The sequence below is a fragment of the Danio rerio genome, chromosome 9, assembly GCF_052040795.2.
Source record: "Danio rerio strain M-AB ecotype USA chromosome 9, GRCz13ab, whole genome shotgun sequence".
In the NCBI taxonomy this organism is placed as follows: Eukaryota; Metazoa; Chordata; class Actinopteri; order Cypriniformes; family Danionidae; genus Danio; species Danio rerio.
The window spans coordinates 36,046,747-36,064,813 of NC_141029.1; the positions used below are offsets into that span (position 1 = coordinate 36,046,747).

Below are 18,067 nucleotides of genomic sequence, written 5' to 3' on the forward strand. Positions count from 1 at the left end.
CTCAGGTTTTTCGTTTAAAATCTATGGTGTGTTTTACCATAATAATGAGTAGTAGTATTACTCTGTTCTGTTTATCTGCTTGTCTTTTAGTTGAGGTTTCAGATAACAATCCAGTTGATATTTTATGGCTACACAGTGTAACTTTATAACTGTCTCTTTAAAAGAACTCAATTTGTTGGGGGTAAATCTGCTGACTCAGCTTTGTTTGTAAAGAGCTGTGAAAGCAGTTTCTACAGTGTCTGTGTTGTGTGAGTGAGTGTAGGTTTTTTCTTTAGAAACTAAAATATGTAGCATAGCGTTTGCGGTCAGAATTACTATACAATAATCTCTGTCACAACCCTTGGTGAGTGCTTATCTTATTTAAAACACCAAAGGTAACTCACAAATTCATGCATGGAGCTACTATACTTGGTTAGTAACTAAAAAAAAAAAGATTCATCACACATTTGCAAACTCAAATTAATAGGAAACATTACATTACATAGTTAATAACATCTTTCACCAAGCCACACAATATAAATACACAGTTAATCAAGAGCAATGCCAGGTTCAGACTACAATTTGGTTGTCTGTTACAACAAGACTTTTGTCAGGTAGTGTACGTAACCTGAAACTGTGACTGTCACCAATCCAAGTTTTTGGAACAACAAATAATAACTTGACTTCTAGTTGGTCATTTGGTATCAGAAGTGGCTTATATGAAAGGCAAAGGCCTCTAGATTACGCTTATTTTACCAAAATAAAATATAATCATGCCTTGATTTCTAATATTTAATTAGGACAGTAAGGTCTGACTTTGCTTAAAAGTCTTGTCACTTAACAGAAATAATGTACAGTATAAAATATAAAGTAAATCATGTATGACTCCAATGAGCTTAGATGATGGCATCTATATATCTCTGCAATGACTCAAATAACTTCTTAATAAAGTAATGTGCAATCGAAAAGAAAGTGTTCTTGCAGGACTCCCAGAGTTCATAAAGATTCTTTGGATTCATTTTCAATCTCCTCCATGTTTAATAATAATAATAATAATCTGGTGAACATCCTGGAGCACCTTAACCTTCTTTGCTTTCAGGAACTTTGATGTGGAGGCTGAAGTATGAGAAGAAGCGCTATCCTGCTGAAGAATGTGCCCTCTCCTGTGGTTTGTAATGTAATGGGCAGCACAAAAGTCTTGATACCTGAGGCTGTTGATGTTGCCATCCACACTCCAGATCTCTCACATGCCCCCATACTGAATGTAACCCCAAACAATAATCTTTTCCTTCAACAAAATTAACAGATTTTTGTAAGGATCTTGGGACCATGTGGGATCCAGTAGGTCTTCTGCAGTATTTGTGATGATTGGAATGCAGTTCAACAGATGATTCATCAGAAAAATCTACCTTCTGCCACTTTTCCAAATGATCAACTAGTAGTCAAGTTATTATTTGTTGCTCTTACTACTGAGATCGACTACAAAGATCAGGCAGTGAATATTTTGACTCCTGGGCAGGCTAAAAATGTCTATTTTTGACAAAAAATGTTTTCAGAATATTTTCAGAAACCAGCATAAACAAAAAATAGATATCAAATTATCATGTTTGTCTTTTCATCAAACACCTCTGTCCCAAAAAAAAGATAACCATTCATGCTACATTTCATATTTTTTCCTTGCAAGATCAGTGCTGCGTCTCACTTTATCAATAGCATTTCCATCCCTTTTCTTTTCGATAAATACTTATCCTCCAAAGTAAACAATTTGCACCCTTAGAGTCTTTTATGTAATATTTGACAATGTACGTAAAATTTGTGGATGAAAGAACAGCTTGATAGTTTGACAGAATCTGTCATGGACGACGTTGTAAATTGTTTGGATTTGACACAAATGATATCTCCCATGCGAGCATCTATTGCTGTTTGCCAATCACCAGAACAGATCACCCTATGTAACACAGAGGCCAAAATCTGGCTGATTTCCTGTAGTCTGAACTCGGCATGAATTAAATATACACCCCTTGCAATTAGATTATATTAGTGGGCATCTTATAAAACAGCACAGTACCTTATCATCCTATCACCTACAGCTGATCCTCTGTAACTAAATCTAATGAGAAGAGCAGAATTTGTTGATGCTTATCCAGTATTTAAAGGGATAGTTCACCCAAAAATGAAAATGTTCAAGCCATTTACTCACATTCAGTTGGTTCTAAACTTTAGTCTTCTGTTAAATGCAAGACATGATATTTTGAAGAATGTTGGTGAAAAAGCAATCATTGACATCCATAGTACACATTATGCATTAACATTATATGTCACTTTTTTTCCAACATTCTTCAGTATATCTTCCTTTGTGTTCAACAGAAGAAACTCAAACAGGTTTGATATGGTGGCAGAAAGAGCTTAACGTGTTGCAATTTAAAAACACATGCAATTACAATAAAACGCTAGTAAATAATGAAAAGATCCTATTGTCTTTTATTAGCCTAAATAACCATAACCTAAATAGTCGGGTCCATCACATTTTAGGGTTACCTTGAAACATTTCCGTTGTGTTCCATGCTATTTGCATGTGTTGTGAGATAATTCAGGCCATTTCTTAATTTGTTTGCGTTTTGAGAAAATGCTGTGTGTTTGCATTGTGAGGACTTCAACATAGGCTCATTCTGAAAATGTAGCCTTATATATGTTTTATATATGTTTCTGGAGATCGCAAATTATGTAGTCAGAACTACGTATGGTTGTATTTCGTTTTTAAAACAAATGCTACGGGGCGGTATGATGCAGTTCCTTTTAGTGCTTACCAGTAGACCGCTTACCTCCGAATGGACGGCTTTCCCATTGTTGCCAGTTATGAGCCCTATATACGTTTCTGGAGATCGCAAACTTTGTAGCCAGAAGTGCATTTGGCAGCATTTCTTTTTTAAAACGCAAGCAATGTGGAGGTAAGACGGCGTTCCTTTTCATGCTAACCAGCCTACCGCTTACCTCCGTATGGACGGCTTCTCTGCTGTTACTAGTTACTAAGCCTTATATAAGTTTCTGGAGATCACAAATTTTGTAGCCAGAAGTACGTTTGGCTGCATTTCATTTTTAAAATGAATGCAACGGGGCAGTAAGATGCCGTTACTTTTCACTCTTACCAGCCGACTGATTACCTCCATATAAACGGATTTCCTGCTGTTACCAGTTTGTCCAGTAGCTTACCATATACGTCAGCCGACTTCAAACTTAGAGAGGAGATGACCGGGGCGACCGGGTTCGAGTCTGGTGTGGAACGCTTTCAGAAAGCAGGTAAGACAAAAACAGAATCCAGAAAATAGAATAAACGAGTAATAACAGAGTGAGAATGTAGAGGTAAAATGTGGTAAAATCCGGCAAGGGTTTTTCTTTTTCTGGATTGATTTTTAAATTTGTCTGTTTGGGTAAGTTAAGTGGGTATGCGGGTTAATCTGTGTTTTTTTTAAATACTATTGGTTGGGTTTAGAGAAGGAGAAGGGTGTGTCAGAAGATCAGTCAGTCATTCAATCAGTCAAACAGTCAGTCGACAGCAGGCTCTGGTGGATTTACAAGAGAACATCAGGCACAATTGGCACTCGCGAGAGAAATCTGAGATCTCAAAAAGCAGACACAGCGGCCTCTTTTAGATTCGAGAAAACAAAAATTGCAAAAAAACATAGCTCCTGGGATGTATTTGCTGCTCTCCAGAAATGAATACAGAGGTACGTTTTCAGAATGAGCCTGGATTGAAGGATTTGCAATACATATGCTGTCAGGCCAATGAGGATCTTTTCTTAATTTGCTGGTGTTTTTTGTAATTGCATGTGTTTTCTTAAATTGCAGCACATTAAGCTCTTGGACACCTTAGTTTAAAATCAAGTGGAGAGTGGACTAAATGATGACAGAATTTTCATTTTTGTGTGAATTATCCCTTTAAGATAAACACGCTTGTGTTTTACAGGACCTCCCGTCTGTCATAACATTCGCAAACATATCATCAACACTCATCATTATAGATTTAGACATGACGAGAGTCCATACCTCTGTCCCTGCCCTCCTCTGTACCTGGCTGATGGGATCAGGATGGGGTCGTCATCGCTGTCATCAGAGTCCTGATTATTGCGGGAGGGTTGAGTCGAACCCTGACTGGCCGTTCCTGCATTTTCGCTGGTCCTGCACTGTTCGCTCAGCTGCTCTGAAGCCGCAGTCTGGAGCTCCTCAGAGGGATGACCTGTGTCTGTGGTAGACGGGTCTCCTGGTGGAGCAGGCGCTGAAGCAGAGCTGTTTTTAGAACTGATGCCAGGCTTTTCAGTGCTGCTGCTTGCAGTTTGGCCTCCATCAGGTGTGGGTTCACTCTTTGAGGATGAGCTTGACTCTAGTAATGAGAAAAAATGGCTTTTCACACTCAAAATAGCTAACCCTGGGTCATTATAAACCCTGAGCAAACTGAATGTGGGGTTAACGGGCAATTCACAAAAAAATACCGGACACAGCATTTAGAAATGGTATTTTAAAAAGTGCCTCGGCATGTTTCTGTTAAATAAAATAGTTGTCACGCCAACAGAAGCTTTGAATGCTTGCCTTGCCTCAAGAGTTCTACTGAAAAAGTGCATCAGCTTTGTAACTGACATTGCACGGTGTGTAAAAGCTGACATGCAGGGTTGCCAAGTCCGCAGTTTTCTTGTAGAATAGTGCTACTTTTAACCACTTGTCACAAAGTGTTATTTTTTAATAAACATGGGATAAAGGTTTGACATATTGCATCAATAATATTTATATGATTACACTGAAGTATACCAAATTAATATTCTACCAATGACAAAAAAAAAAAAAAACTAGGGCAATGAAATGGAGGTGCAGAGGGTTGCATCAGGCTGTTTTTTGATTCCATGATAAAGGATTGGCAAAAATCTCCTAGATTGTTTCATTTATTCATTTATTTTTCTTCAGCTTAATCCAATATTTATCAGGGGTTGCCACATCCTGGCATATGCTTTACACAGAGGATGCCTTTTCAGCCACAACCCAGTACTGGTAAACCCGGATTGTTTCTAATGAATCATTTTAAAATGCAAAAGTAAATCTACAGTAGAAAGTCTGTTAATTTACAATCTTATTAGGAATACCTAGAATGATTATTAAAAGTTTTTAAACAATCTGAAGTTTTTAACTGGAAGGCACATGAGGCACATTGCTAGCTGTGCAGTCAGTCTTGATATTATTTTTATGATAACTGAATGTTTATAATTACTGATATACATTTATCTTCAAAGAACAAGTGTATAATGCATACAAAGATGTTAAATATGTGTTCTACGTATGGGCAGCAGCCTTTTGTAAGTTTTGATATTATCAGGCTAGTATTGGGCGGGGTTTTTTTGGTCACTGGACTGGGTTTGATTGGTCATTAGGCTAGTTTTGTTGAAAAAACTCTGGCAACCCTGTTCAAATGGTTTCTTACAATGATCATCAAGTCAATGGTGACCGGGTGGCGCGGTGGCGCATTGGGTATCGCTATCGCCTCACAGTAAGAAGGTCGCTGCTTCAAGGCTTGACTGGGTCAGTTGACATTTCTGTGTAAAGTTTGCATGTTCTCCCTGTGTTTACATGGGTTTTCTCTGGGTGCTCCGGTTTCCCCCACAAGTCCAAAAATACAGCTGTAGGTGAATTGGGTAAGCTAAAATTGTCTGTAGTGTACAGTATGTGTATAAATGAGAGTGTATGGGTGTTTTCCAGCAATGAGTTGCAGCTGGAAGAGCATCCGATGCATAAAACATATGCTGGATAAGTTGGCGGTTCATTCCGCTGTGGTGACCCCTGATTAATAAAGGGACTAAGCCGAAAATAAAATGAATAAATGAATGAAGTTAATATTTACATAGAAAAACTATGAAGATGTAGCACATTGGTATGGAGAAACCTATTTTGCTTAAATGTCCTCAAATAATGCAGGGAGCAGAGGGAGCAGCATTTTATGTGGGAACATCTCATTTCTAAACAATGAAATTTACTTTCATCCAGGGTTTAGAGCAAAATAAGATAATTAAGCAATAAAATAGTCATGGGTATGATGTGTTTGTTGACTGACTGTGTCCTGGGGGCTCCTCTCTGCTCTGACTCTCCTCCAACTCTCCAGACTTCTGTCCTCCACTGCTGCTTTTAGCACCAGATGCTGGACTGCTCCTGTACATAGGTGCACATACAAGTTACCTATTCATTCTTATTTAAAAAAACATACAGTATATACCCAATATTTATAAAGCATGGGAAGAAAACAATTTTAATAAGGCAGTTGTAATGCATATAAATAAGTCATTGTAGACTGGATTTGTAATTTTTTAAATATACTGTATGCACAAAAATGTGGTTTTAGAAAACAGTATAGTCAGTTTATACATTATTAGTAGTATTTAATCATAGTTTATTAACATTTTAATTCAAGTTCACGGTTTAGCATGTACAATATGTTGTAGTTACTTTTATATTACTTATTTTATTATCTATTTTAATACAGTTTAAGCCAATTGAATATTTTAACTTATTTCAGTTAGTTTTCAGCTTTTTATTCACATTTTTATTCATTGATTTACTTTCGATTTTTAATTAATCATTAAAACTTTAATTCATCATTATTTAGCTTCTTTATTTCTGTTTTTAATTTAATGATCTTAAAGCTGTTGAATTTCATTTATAATTTCCATTTAAGTATTTTTATCAAACATTTTTTTTTTTTAAGTTTATTTCAATTAACAAATATTACTCATAGTTTTAGTTGGTACTAACAGTCACAATATTAATCAATTATTATATCGTTACGATTTAGAAAATACTCTAGCAGGTCCAACAAGTTAACTTTGTGAAGAATGTATCACACCGAACCACCCAGTAAATTTGTGAGCTTTTACATTAGAATTGGATAATGTAGCAGAGAACACATAGCAAATTTATCTTTTATTTTAAATAAAAAGGAAAGAATATGATAGAATTTAAAAAGATTGGAGAGTAATGGTGTTAGAAGGCGAATCAGATGTAGCACACTAGTTTCATTCTGTTTGTTGTCTGAAAAACAGAAATACGATGATTTGAATTGTCTTGTTGTTGTTTTTTTAAAGTCCATTGAACATAATTCATACAGTGCCCAACATAAATAAGTACACCCCTCATGGATCCCTCCTTTAAATTATTCTTTTCTACAGGATGCTGTACAATAACATATTTGTATATACATTAGTATTAGTCAGTAAGATAAAACTATAACTAATCTAACAAAACAACTTAAGATAATGATCCAAACATGAGTACATCCAAATGAACATGTAAGGAACAAACATTAAATACAAATTCAAATAAAAAGGAAAAATCAAGCGTATGTATGCTTATGTAATGTCAAATTTTGTTGAAATTTTGTAGCAGTAGACTACTTGGGTGCAAAATTTGAGATTTTCTAGCTTTAGATATGCCATGACAATTTCTAGCCATTTAGTGTGTGTTGGTGCTTTAGTTGACTTCCACTGCAGAAGTATAAGTCTTTCGGGCCAACAAAGAAGAGAAAGCTAGTGCATTTAATTGACTTGCTGGTAGGTAAGGTTTTCCGATGTCACACCAAATATTGCTGTTACTGGATCTGGTTGTATCTCTTTTTTTTTTTTTTTTTACATACAGTTGCAGTCAGATTTTTTAACCCCCCTTTTTTTCTTTTTTAAATATTTCCCAAATGATGTTTAACATGGTAAGGACATTTGCACAGCATGTCTGATAATATTTTTTTTTTGGAGAAAGTCTTATTTGCTTTATTTGGGCTAGAATATAAAAGTTTTTAAAAGCCATTTTAAGGTCTAACTGCTTGGTTTAACTGCCTAGTTAACCCAGTTAACCCAGTTAAGTCTATAAATGTCACTTTAAGCTGTATAAAAAAAACTCTTGAAAAATATCTAGTAAAATATTATGTATCGTCATCACGGCAAAGATAAAATGAACCAGTTATTAGAAATGAGTTATTAAAACTATTATGTTTAGAAATGTGTTGAAACAATCTTCTCTTCATTAAACAGAAATTGGCGAAAAAAATAAACAGGGGGGCTAATAATTCAGGGGTTTTAATAATTCTGATTGCAACTGTTTATAAGATAAAGTCTCAAACACCGCAGACCAAAAAGGTCCTAGGAATGGACATGTGCAGAAAATATGGCCCAAGGTGGCCTCATCTCTGTGGCACCTAGAACATGTTGGATCAATTTCTGGGAATACTCTTGACAATTTGCTTTTAAAAAAAGTGCAGCCTATAAATTATCTTAAATTGTTTTAAACCATGTTTGACGCAGATAGATGTTGAGTGAACATGCTTAATTGATGATTGCCAGACTGCCTCTGGAACTATATTTCCTAAGTCATCTTCTCACTGTTTTTAAAAAAAAACAAAAAAAAAAAACAGACGGTGCGGCTGCTCTTTGAATTAGACTTTACACCAGGGGTCACCAAACTTGTTCCTGGAGGGCCGGTGTCCTGCAGATTTTAGCTCCAACCCTAATCAAACACACCTGAACAAGCTAATCAAAGTCTTGCTAGGTATACTTGAAACACCCAGGTGTGTTAAGGCATGTTGGAGCTAAACCCTGCAGGGACACCGGCCCTCCAGGACCGATATTGGTGACCCGTGCTGTACACTGTTGATATCAGACCACCCTCAGATCCACTTAAGTCAAAGATCTCCTCAATCCAGTTGCTTATGAGAGGAGCTGAAAGTGTACTAAAATACTTTTTCTCTAGGCTTTTTACCTTTAGATATCTGAAGAAATGTGATTTAGGAATATCCAATTCTTTCGTCATTTGTTCTTGTTGAACTTTTGTAGTTGGAATTTTTTTTTGTGTGTGTGTGCAATCCACCATTTGAATTTAAATGCATCATCTTTCCATTCCTAATCTTGTTAGGTGACCAAACTCTTATTTTAATGAATATACAACTATTTATACAACTATTTTGTTTAAATGCACCAAACTATATTATCTACATTCACAGAGAAACAGATTATTCAATCCAAAAGGGGGTGTACTCATTTATATTGTGCACTGTACATCTCATATTCCTGTACATATTTAAGTCAAGACTGATTGAGTGTGGTTGCTCACCACTCATCTGTGAAGTCCAGCTTGATGGTGCTAGTGGTGGTGCCCTCAGTGCTGTAGTGCAGACTAAGCACAGGTTCTGCCGTCCCGGACCGGCCAGATCCCGAAGGAGTGCTGACGCTGATGTTGCCAGGGCTGGTGCCAAGCGAAGGCGCTGATGTGGATGGCACACTTTCCGTAGTCTCTGGAGAAGCTTCAGTGACGCCTGTACTCTGATCACCGATTACACGCACCGCTGCTTCTCCTGAAGATTTCACACCTGGAGAGACAACAAAGCAAACAAGCGGGATGTAAAACTAAGCTTACAGAAAAAAGTGCCTTCCTCAGAAACACTGGGTTAATCATAAGCAGCTTTTCTGAAATATTAGCATGTGATTATTATTGTGAAAGGCAAGAATGATTAATTGAGGTAACACTATACTTTAAGCAACAATTCTCACTATTAACTAATGCATTATTACCTGTCTGTTATTAGGATACACTGTAAAGTATATCTGTTAATTAAAAGTTTTCATATTTTGTGATTCACAAGTGTTTTCCATTTATTTATAGCTGTGAATTGCATTATGGGACCTCGATTTCTACTTTGTCAACTTTTGATGTTGAAAATTATTATTCTCACAGTTTACTATATTATTACGACTATATTCTTACTATATTTTTATCTACAGTTTAACAAAGTGACTTTTATTTACATATTAGTAGTTTAAAATAATATAATGAATAAGAAATGAGAAACACATAGAGAAATAAGTTTGGAAAATAACAGAAAATGTACAGACGGTATATTACAAGGTTTTTGTACCATAATATACAACACCAAACCAGACAATATATTACTTTAAATTATTAAAATTGGTAATAAAAGTCACTTTTTCGAAGTTGAAAGAATAAAAGTTGTTGAAAAAAAAGATCAATGACCCATAATACAGTTCAAAAGCATGAATACATATTTACAGTTAATTGGCTTTTAATTGGTACTTATAAAATACATATTTCGCATGATCATATTCTACATCCTTAATCCTACCCAATACCTGAACCCAACTACTACTGTAAAAACTATCAATAATCAGCAAATTAGGAATTTATTGAGCAAAAAGTCAGTTAATGGTTTGTTAATAGCGAGAATTGTACCTTAAAATAAAGCGTGACCTAATATGATTGTACACAAACAGAAGATGTATTAAACGCAGGCGACTTTAAAAAATTTAAATGTCACAATATGGGTGAAATAATGCAGTTACACCATTCAGCGTAAACTAATAAACTGCTCTACTGTAAAAACAAACATTTTCTAAGCTATACTTATTAAAATACAAAATTAAACAAGTGATCATCCTATATATTAGTATGTTTTAAAGGATTAAAGGAGTTTAAATATAGTAGGAAGATTTATGGTAACAATTCATTTGTATTAATAGAGTATTTTAATAAGAAATCAAATGAGTCTTGTGGTAAATATACCTGACAAGATTTTTTTTAATACTGAATATATGAGCTAATGGTAAACTGAATTACATTTTATCATCTAGTTTCTCCAAATCATTGTATGACCATCTTAATTTTCTGCCTAAAAAAGGACAGTTTTATATTTAAAAGGAAAAAAAAATCTGAATCAAACTTTTGTTTTGATACTTTCTTCTTTGAATCTGCTACAAAATTACAGCACACAAACAAACAAACACATATACCAGTTGTGTACATGCATACACTGACACATCAAATTAGATAAGAGTTTGTTAAAGTTCAACAACTGCAAGCAGTTACCTGAAAGCAAACGTAGTTAGTACAACGCAAGTGGAAGTGAAGGAGTTTTATTTTCAGGAAATATGGCCTGCACTTTCATCTTTATGCCAACGATACACAAATCTATCTGTCAGTCTAAAAGGAAATGACGAGTTCTCTTTTGTGAACTCCCTGTCACTATGCCTGGAGGAAGTAAAGGCATGGAGAATTTTTTTTTATCTTTAAATGAGGAGAAAACAGAGGTTATTATATTTGAGCCTAACGATTTGTTGGACCGTAAATGCCACAGGTTAGGCAACTTGGAGGAATATAGATCACCACAGGTACGTAACCTGGGCATAACATTAGATCAGAACTTAAAAATTTAACAAACATATTTCAAGTGTCGTTGGAAATAGCTTTTACTCAATGCCTTTTATCTCAAATGAAATCCTCCATCAACTCATATTCTCTAAAAATTGCCAAACATGCACTTAGAACCTCCTATTGCAGAAAGAATATTGCTACGCTCTCTATTTTGGGCTGCCTAGGGCTCAGATTGCTCACCTATAGTTAGTGCAAAAAGCAGCAGCTAGATTTTTAACAAAATCCAAAAATATGGAAGTCACTCCTATTTTGAGGTTTCTCCAATGGCTACCCAACTGATATATTGATCCCAATATTTATCCCAAATGATTGTGGTCTACACCCCATCAAGACACTTACATTCCACTGATCAGTTTCTATTAAAAGTCCCAAAGGCCCACCTCAAAAGCAAGGGGCAAACGTGCATTCGCTATAACCAGTCCTCGCCTTTGGAACGTGCTGCCGTTAGAATTTAAAAAGGCTTTGTCACTGCACATTTTTTAAGTCTAAATTAAAGACTCGTCTATTTTCTCTGTGTTTTGAAGGGACCCAAGGAAAGAACTTATGCTTCCTTATGATTATTTAAAGGGTCTATTACTTTCTTGTTTTAGTCATTGAAACCAAACAGGTTTTTGTATGATCTATTTTCATGCTCTCTTTTACATTAAGTGTCTATTGTTGTTTTGTTTATTATGTACATACTCCTTGTTTGTATTTTTTCTGTAAAGCACTTTGTGCAGCCTTGTGGCAGTTGGAAACGTGCTATATAAATAAATCGAACTTGAACTTGAAAATGAACATCTTATGCTGAAGGGTAAAAGGTGGACTGCCGCAAAGTGAAAATATCTGAAAAACTGGTGTTTCCTCAGTTCTCAGTAATCATTGCATATTATGAAGCAGAAAAGAAAGAGCATATTTAAAGGAGTAATTCTTCTTTGTCCATAGACAAGATAATGCAATGAATGTTTTGAATTCAATTAAAATTTAATATTAAAACTGGCAATAACAAAAGTATGTATAATAAATCAATACATCAAATGATTTCTGGAGGATCATGTAACACTGTCAACTAGATTAATGACTGCTAAAAATTTAACATTGTCATTAAAGCGATAAATTACCTTCTGAAATAATGAAGATAAAAACATTTTTAGAATTGTAATAAATTTGGAGGATTTCTGGTTTGACAATGTAGGAGAGAGCAGCGAAGATGGAGATCTCCCAACAAATCTACCTTAAATGTAAAAAGCGTCTTCTTTTTCAATCTAATTACTTCACGAAATAAAATAGAACTATATATAGTTCAATAAGAGAAATAAGCAAATCCAAACAGAAGCAAGGTACTGTGTCAGCATCGTGTTCAGGCGCTAACCTAGCCGGAAAGTTAGCAGTTATAATGGCAAACAATACCAATAGCAGCAAAGATAAACCTGAAACCGTCAAAACGGATAACCTGTCAATGAGTCAGCTAGTCTCCAAATTAAAAATGTAATAATTTTTTGAAATATTACAATTTTGGCAATTATTTGAATCTAATAAAATGAACCCTTTTGAAGCAACAGAACCAAAAACCGATTAAAAAACGTTTTCCTACCAAACATTATTTTAAAAGTAAAAAAATTTATATTTTTTAAACTGTGAAGAATTAAGATTTCAAAGGATAATAAAATATATTTTTTTATGATGCACTGCAAAAATTATATGCCAAAAGTCATGAGAACAAATGCTTTTAAGTTACTTTTACTTATTTGAATATGTTAACCAGGTTTCAGATAAATTGTTTAAGTCAGGGGTGTCCAAATTCGGTCCTGGAGGGATTTTAGTTCCAACCCCAATTCATCACACCTGAACCAACTAATCAAGCTCTTCCTAGGTATACTAGAAACTTACAGGAAGGTGTGTTGAAGAAAGTTGGAGCTAAACTATGCAGGACACCGGCCCTCCAGGACTGAGTTTGGACACCCCTGATTTAAGTTATACCAAGTTTAACTTAATATTTTTTATCAGTTTAATTTTTTGACTCAACTAAAATGTAAGGCAGCAAGATTTTTTTATTTTTATTTTTTTGTATGACCCCTTTAAGCCAAACTTGATTGTTGAAAAACAACATCAGTCTTGTGGAGAATGAATTGATCAAGTGTAAAACAACCACAAAAATGTATACAGGTCATTATTGGAAAGATGAGGAGGAAAAAGTCCACTGATAATGCTCCACAGAAAGCCTCTTTGTAAGGTTTATTGAAAAGTAAAAAAGGTCTTCTTAAGGTCAAAAAGGACAAGAGCTGCTTCAGTTGGAAGCTCAGACGCAAGGGTGGGAAAGAAATGGGAAGAAGTAGAGGAAAAAGAAGGAAAGGACGCACCCTGCTCCTCCTCCAGAGTCATGGATCTGAGCTGTTTGTTTACCACAGATGAGGGAGAATCTGAAACGAAAACAACACGGTACTGAACAAATGAAACAACAGGAGAGCCAGTGCAAACATATTCTGTAAGTGCAGGCTTAAATCCTCAGAAAACACACTGCAACACAGGCAAAAAACTCAGAATCCACAAACTCTGCAAAGATGAGTTCAAGAGGCTTAGTTCTGAATTAGAGACACAAAGCCAAGGTTACGGATTAGGTGAATTGTCCGTTAAAACTCTAAAATGCCATCCAGGAGGTGAGCAAAAATGCATGGGCTTCTTTTACTTTCAAGCAGAATAAAAAAAAAAAAAGTTGCACAGTAATCCACCTCTCAGAAATTGAGGTTGATGGTGGCAGAAGAATTGACTAAGTTTCCAGACCTACAATCACACTGAAGTGACAAAGCAGCTGGAAGTCATTCAAATAGAAGCACAAAGAACACATACATGCCAGCACTGGGGCTATCAAAAGGTATTTTTTTAACACATGCATGCAGGCTCATTGGAAATATGAGTTATTAGAGCCTACGTTTGTTTTGAAACTGGACAAAAGAATACTTCAACATAAGTTTGACTGCGATTTCTAGGTAAAATGAATTATATGGGGCAGTATAACTCCAGCTTTTCACACTAATTGCATTTACAAAGACAAATTATTGACAAATAAAGGGTTGCTTTTGTGCAGATATTTGCACAACACCAAAAGAATACTGCAAAACAACTTAACGGCATTGATTTTTAACTAAACTATGATTTTTAACTAAATATGTTTGACTGTATCTATCTCTAAACAGACAACTTCTCTAACATGGTCAGTTTGCTCTGTAGCTCACCTTGTAAGGTGTTGTATTTGTGTTTCAGAGTGGTCAGGTTCGAGTCTGGTGAACCATGATTCCACAAAAAATACAAGCAATGTAAAATCAAGGTAAAACTATGTGGCTGCAATGGATTTTCTCTTACATTTGCTTTTTAACACTATTTGTTATTGTTAGAGAAGGGCTTAAGTCAGTTGTTCGCAAAGTGAAACAACAAGCCCTGCCTTCTTATGGATGTGGACAAAAAAAAAAAAAACATGTGAATTACACATATATCAAAAAAAACAAAAAAAAACATACCCTAAGTAACATATTTTAGATTTGCAAAAATGTTGACTGTGCACTCTAGTGTCAACTAAAACCTGCAACAAAACGTAACCGGAGCAACATATTTTACGTCACAAAAATGTAGGCTTTGCAGCACATATTTACAATGAGCCAGGATTGAATTTTTCCTGACTTTATTGTCAACATGTTCATCTTGTCATATTTTAATATTTTAATTTTAATATCGGATAACAATTGGCTTTGGGCACAAACGCAAAGTCGCCATTGAGCTTAGATCTAGTTCTGGGTACATTTAAGAGTCTGGATCCTAGAGATCTAGTGTGACTATGGCTCTGAGGAGGTCTCCAAGATAGGAAGGAGAATGTTTATTAATAGACCTAAATACCAAGACCAGGATTCTAAACTTGTATTGATTTTACAGCTAGCCAGTTCAATGAGGGAAGAATTGGGTTGATGTGTTTATATTTTTTTGTGTCCGGGTCAGAAGCCTAGCAGTGGATTTCTGGACTAGTTGCAACCGATCCAGCAATGAGTTATTAAGACAGTCAGAGTAGACAAGAAAATATCAGCACATGGATAATTTTCTGAGTATCTTAAAATAACTTTTGCGATTTATATAAAATATATAAGTATATCAAGTATATAAAAGCAAGAATGAAAAACAGAGTTTAGATGTTTATGCACTGTTTTTATGTCCAAGTTTTAGATAGATGATCCCAGACCTTTTTAGTTTAGTTTTTACGAATGCCATAGCAGATGCTGGCCCAAATAGAATGATTTCTTGGATTCATCTCTTCAATGCCAAAAAAATTTATATTGAAAATATTAATCGCATAACATTTATCATGCATTTAAATCCATTCAGGCCACATGTGAACCTTCAATATGCCTAAATAGCACTTTTCCATGTCACCTCTGACCAATCTGTTGATTCTGAATTTATTTGAATGGTAACTTGTTTTTTTCTGACTGTCTCCTCCCATCTTAAACTGAACATTTTTGAAAAATAAATTAATGAATAATCTGTAATAAATGAATAATCTGATACATTTTAAACAATAACATTAAAATAAATTCATAAAAATCTGAGCGATGCAGGCGCAGATAATTCGGTATCGTTTCAGTAATGGATCTTATATGCTTTGTATATACGGTATTATGCATTGACATCATTTATCTCATATGCGCTATGTCAAAGGCTATGGCGAGGGAGGTGAGTGCAAGTAGTTAAAATGCAGAAACTCAGTACATATCACTGCGTGTGTTTGCTGGACAGTCATTCACTGACACTGAAGATAAAGCAGAAGCCCCTAATTCACTGTTATGGATAAAGTTAAAGTAAACTCCACACAAATCATGGGCGTTTCACAAATAACTCGACAACGCTCAAAAAGCACGAGGGATAATATTTATGTGTGTTTATTTGCTTTAAATGCTCGTATTGTTTTGTGCTCATGCTGTTTTGTGTTGTTCTGCATGTCCTTGAGTTTTGTTTGATGCATTCAAAAAGAGTGTTTACTTTGAGCAAGTAAAATTAAATGTACAGTTCATATATCTGACTACTTGTATTAAAAGACAAGATTGTATTACAAATACATATAAATGTATTTAAAAATTATACATTTTAATACAAGAATTCTTGTGCTGTGAAGTACAATGTAAAATTGTGTATGAAAAGCATCGCCAATGCACCGAGATATCAAATTGAACTGAATCGAGGGCATGATAATCGTAACCGAACTATGAGACCAGTGTAGGGTTACACCTCTAATATATAAATATATATATATATATATATATATATATATATATATATATATATATATATATAGTGTGAAAATACTGTTATTTTTACAGAACTACCAAAAAAAATATGTCACTACAGAGTAAAGTGCTACATATATAAACGAGACATGACTAATTACAAATCTCACGCAAGAATCCACATTACTATCATCACAAACTTTCTCAACTGCTGTTTTTTGGAGGACAAGAAAATGCAGCACATTTTCATCCAAACTCCTCTCAGCATAGATGTTTGCCAACAGCACAACACTGGATAAACTCCTTTTTTATCCCTACACGAAGACTGAAAAACAACTTTGCTGTGAGTTTATATTGGGCATTAAAAGTAGCACAAGGAATGGTTGTGAATGACCACCGGTTAGATGTGTGCGCATTTTTTTGCACTGCAAAATGACGTGATAAACACTCCACAGCCAGAGGTGCAGCAGGCAGCCAGAGGGGTGAGGGGTTAAAAGAGAGCATAAAAAAAGATACAGGAGATGATAACCTGCAGCAGCAGTAGCCTGTTGGGCTGAGCTCTCCGAGCTGGAGGTCATGGGTACATTAGGCATTGTGCGTCTGCCCTGTCCAGGGGGATCGGACAAGAGAAGCAGTCTCTGCAAACGTCTACACACTAAACTTACCGGCAGCCTGTGAGGACCATATTCTGACAGTGTGGGGTCGGAGGGAGAAAGAAGAGCAGCATGGGAAAATAAAAATCGATGGGATGGAGGGGAAAGAAGAGAGGCAAATCATAGATAAGGAGGAATGATGGGTTAAACAGCAAATTAAAGATTGAAACGACAGGCTGAGTGATGTCACACAAGACTGCAGGGTTTCAACATCACCCGGCATAATAAAAAGCATGCATTAATCTCACGTCCACACATGTTCTATTGGCGTGAACAGAAATGAGCATATAAAAATGCCTGCAGTGCGAATAGGGCGGGTTTATTGTTTGATAAAAAGACAGAGCTACACGTTTAATCTTTTATTTGTTTATACCCCACCTATGGACAACAATTAAACATATATTCTGTAGCTCTAAAATAGTAAGTGAAAGGAGTTGGATGACTGAAAGCTGTACAGCAGAGATGTTATATTGACCAAAGTTAAATCTGATTAGAATGTTCATTAGCAGCACATCGTGCTTGTGGAGCAGAGATACATTGACTCCATTTACTGCACTCTATAATTCTGATTTTTAATCATTTTATCTTGATTAGTCTTAATCATTTATTTGAAATAACAAATGCAAAATATTTTATTTAAAATATTTTAAAATGATAATTTAAAACGCCATTTGGAACACAGCTAGAGTCTCCTCTCACCCGGCTTGTTTTATTTATTGGTGAAAACTTGTTGCTCAAGCAATATTGTCGAGTTTTAATGCTAAGTGTTGACTATTATCAAAGAGCTTAGAATGACCAAGAGGTGACACTCAATAGAACGTTCCATTGCAACAGCAACGCCTAGCAACAGCCCCATGATTCCGCCATTTTGGAGTTAAAGCGATCTGCTGTCCATTGGATTTTATGGCTGTAACGATGGCAAGCAGCTGCTTTGTTTTTTGTTTATTT

General features: G+C 35.3%; 2 protein-coding genes across 18 annotated transcripts in view; both read right to left on the minus strand.

Moving 5' to 3' along the window:
- The window catches only part of LOC147835341 (uncharacterized), a 221,907-nt gene that overhangs the window by 182,206 nt on the left and 21,634 nt on the right, over window positions 1-18,067 (minus strand). The gene's annotated exons all lie outside the window — the stretch shown is intronic.
- Window positions 1-18,067, minus strand: part of dcaf6 (ddb1 and cul4 associated factor 6) — a 53,953-nt gene that overhangs the window by 5,140 nt on the left and 30,746 nt on the right. Inside the window, exons 11-16 of one of the 17 annotated variants that reach the window (XM_087266784.1) lie at window positions 16,996-17,154; window positions 13,560-13,619; window positions 9,109-9,364; window positions 6,071-6,165; window positions 4,048-4,357; window positions 2,048-2,089 (exon numbers count right to left, since the gene is read on the minus strand). In XM_087266784.1, coding sequence (XP_087122910.1) covers window positions 2,048-2,089; window positions 4,048-4,357; window positions 6,071-6,165; window positions 9,109-9,364; window positions 13,560-13,619; window positions 16,996-17,154 — 922 coding nt within the window. Of the gene's footprint in view, window positions 1-2,047; window positions 2,090-4,023; window positions 4,358-5,771; window positions 5,921-5,981; window positions 6,166-6,583; window positions 8,612-8,639; window positions 9,365-13,559; window positions 13,620-16,995; window positions 17,155-18,067 lie in introns of those variants that run through there. The other 16 variants (XM_087266783.1, XM_087266788.1, XM_087266787.1 and 13 more) reach the window with 16 other exon arrangements.